The sequence below is a fragment of the Etheostoma spectabile genome, unplaced genomic scaffold, assembly GCF_008692095.1.
Source record: "Etheostoma spectabile isolate EspeVRDwgs_2016 unplaced genomic scaffold, UIUC_Espe_1.0 scaffold314, whole genome shotgun sequence".
Classification (NCBI taxonomy): domain Eukaryota; kingdom Metazoa; phylum Chordata; class Actinopteri; order Perciformes; family Percidae; genus Etheostoma; species Etheostoma spectabile.
In genome coordinates, this window is record NW_022605583.1 from 345136 (window position 1) to 348266 (window position 3131).

At 41.7% G+C, this 3131-nt stretch overlaps 1 protein-coding gene across 1 annotated transcript in view; it reads right to left on the minus strand.

The window, feature by feature from the left end:
- Positions 1–3131, minus strand: part of LOC116686084 (transmembrane protein 87A) — a 15058-nt gene extending 11927 nt beyond the window's left edge. Inside the window, exons 1-3 of the mRNA XM_032511019.1 lie at positions 2966–3131; positions 1581–1638; positions 588–685 (exon numbers count right to left, since the gene is read on the minus strand). Coding sequence (XP_032366910.1) covers positions 588–685; positions 1581–1638; positions 2966–3076 — 267 coding nt within the window. The 5' untranslated portion in view covers positions 3077–3131. The remainder of the gene's footprint in view (positions 1–587; positions 686–1580; positions 1639–2965) is intronic.

The window sequence follows — 3131 nt, forward strand, 5'->3', positions numbered from 1 at the left end:
CTGCCGAGTGAGTTTAATTCTGAAATGCAGGGCCAAGGGTGGTTAGAGACACGTCCTGTGTTTGGGTGAAAATCCTCTCCAGTAGCAGTCTGAGACCTGTTATCTATTTTGCAGGCCAAGCTCTGCTAGACACTAACCTTCTGAAGACAAAACACAGCACACAAAGATGTCACGTGGTAGCAATTGAACCCCCCTGTGCACATAAGATCATGCAAAAAGGGAAAAGAGTCAGACAAACTTAGGGAGAGCTATGGATGCATATTCTCTGTAACCTTGTCTCTGGAATATATATATTCTATTGTAATAAACGTTCTTTTATCCAACCTACGGACTTGAACCCTTCTTCCTGAAAGAATCTAGAAGGGCAGGATTTCGGCCCTACACAGAGTAGCAGCTTAAGCCGACGGTCAAAACTGTTGGAGGCGGAGTGTTCACAACAGTCTGAAAACGGAGGTTTTTACCTAGAGAGGTTACTGTTTGAAGATGTAGATAAACCTGTCTGGCACACAACAAGCACCTGTGTGTGAGATCCATGACAAAACCAACAGTTTAGACTCAGACATCAACAGATAAAAGTCCAAACTCACCGGCGTGTTAAACACCTCATTGTAGCAAACAGAGGAGCGAAGGTACCAGCTGATGTTAAAGGCCAGGTTCCTATCACATGACGCCGCGTCACCCTGGACTGCACAGAGATAAAAGACCACTTCCGTTAGGATTATAAGACAGTTCTAAGGCTTTACTGTATATCCCATCAGCTGTTCCACTTCATCACATTACAGGAGTTACTGTGTATAGTAATCTGCTGTTTTTTGTGCCCATACTTTGCCCCCAACCTCCCTCATCTAGCTCTATTTTATAAGGTGACTTTTGCTATTTCCCTTCATCATGTTGCAGCATGGCATTGTGGTCTATTTTCTGCTGCAGTAGAAGTAGAAATCACTATCTGTCCTTTCTTTGCAGGATTCTGGATTTATCACTTTATGACTGACGTCTCTAGAGAGAAGAAATAGTCTTTGATGCACAGGGACTGACAACAAAATCTGACTTTTACTAGCAAATGTTGAACATTTTATAATCTGGGCTAAGCCTGGTAGAGTACCTTATCAGCAATACTGAAATAACTGCTATAACAATACATTGTTAGGGTGAATTTTACCTTTAAAATGTTTGGATTCCTCAAACTGAAATGTGCTTTTTATAAAATCACACACCAAATCTGCACTAGTCATGTCAAGTCACCATGTGGACTAACAGTGGCAGTGGAAAAAACAGGATGCAGACATGGTTCTCTGGAGAGCACTATGCAAATGTGTGTGTGGGGGGGGGATTTACATGTTACACCCAACACTCAGGAGTTCTTATCAAAGTAAGTAAGTAACCAACTTGAGGTATATTGTAACTGGGTCAAAACTAAGATCTGATGCCAAATCCTTGTAAATGTTGTACCTACCAGACAATAATCGTTGTACTTTGCATATGTAATGCTTAAACTGAGCTGGATGCAGATGCAGGCCGTAGCCTGGGGAGCTGGTACCCTCACTGTTGGCATAAATCATGCAAGAGGTCAAACTACTCACACTTCATGAAGATGGTGGTGTTGGCGTACAGCGTCTTTCGAAACACAGCATCCTGTGTCTGAAAACACAACAAAGACAAATCAGATGTAATCATCCAACACCTCGAGCCACACAACAAAGCCCTGGATACACGTTCAGGAGGAGCACAGGGTGGTGTCCTCACTAAGACCAAGAGACTGGATCACATCACTCCAGTTCTGAAGTCTTTACACTGGCTTCCTGTGTCTCAAAGAATTGATTTCAAAGTACTCTTGCTAGTTTATAAATCACTAACGGGTTAGGTCCAAAACATTTCTGATCTGCTACTACATATGACCCCCCCAGACCTCTCAGGTCATCTTGGACCGGTCTACTTTCTGTCCCCAGAGTCAGAACTAAACAGGGTGAAGCAGCTTTCAGTTTCTATGCTCCTCATATTGGAAAAAACTCCCAGAAACCTGTAGATCCCCTGCTACTTCAGTTTCTTTAAACAAGGCTGAAGACCTTTCTTTTGATGCTGCCTTCTTTAAATGACTGCTCATTTCTTTAAATTTCTTATGCTGCACTGTAACTTTTATTCTTGTGTTTTATGTGTCTATTTAACTGTCTATTCAGTGTGTTTACGGTTTTTAATGCTTATGATTTTTAACTGTTTGTACTTGTGTTTTCTGTAACTGATTTTGTGTAAGAAAACTTTGAATTGCCCTGTTGCTGAAATGTGCTCTACAAATAAAGCTGCCTTGCCTTACCAAGGGAATGCAACAATATTTGTGTGAGATAAATCACGAGGATAGAAATTACCCAGCTTTTTCATGAGCTAAGTGCATACTACAAGGGATGGACACTGGGCATAATTAAATGTACTAACATTTCTGTATTTTTCCTCAAGCTTCTGGCTAAAAGACCATGTCATTAACCAAAACCACATCTTTTTTATCAGCTCCAGCCCCCAGGCAGTTGTCTATCTCGCGTAATGGTCAAGTGTCTTTTCTTGACAGTATTTCACAGGTGTGGTTTTTTTTATATTATGTGATAACATTGTCCCATTCTTGTTTTTGTAATATTACGGTTCTTTATTAAAATGCAATAAAAATGTAAAGGCAGGTGTATTGCTCAGCACCCAGGAACAGCGCAGTGTGAGTGTGGAGTTGATGAAATGAGCGCGTTAACTACACAATAAAAGAAAGAAATAGCCATGCCAAACATTTGGCCCGTTCCCAACAGGCATGTCTTCAACTGGCACTGCTCTAGAGAAGAGTTATAAAAATAAAAAAGGCGGATAAACAGCGGAATGAAGGGTTGCTAAGTGCTAGTTAGCTACCCCGGCTAACACTTGCTATGAAGACTTAGCACGACAGGCTAAGCAACAACCGTAAACATGCATATGTTGAAGGTGTGACACTAACCGAGTTTATCTCCACGTCCCATACGGAAACCTCTGCCGCTGTCCCGAGACGGAAACCAAATACAAAAAGCAGGAAGCATAACCGATGCGACTGTGCATCTGGCATCTTCATTTGTTCATCTACCTACTGTTACACTACAGGTCAGACTTGTATCCGCGTCCAGTTC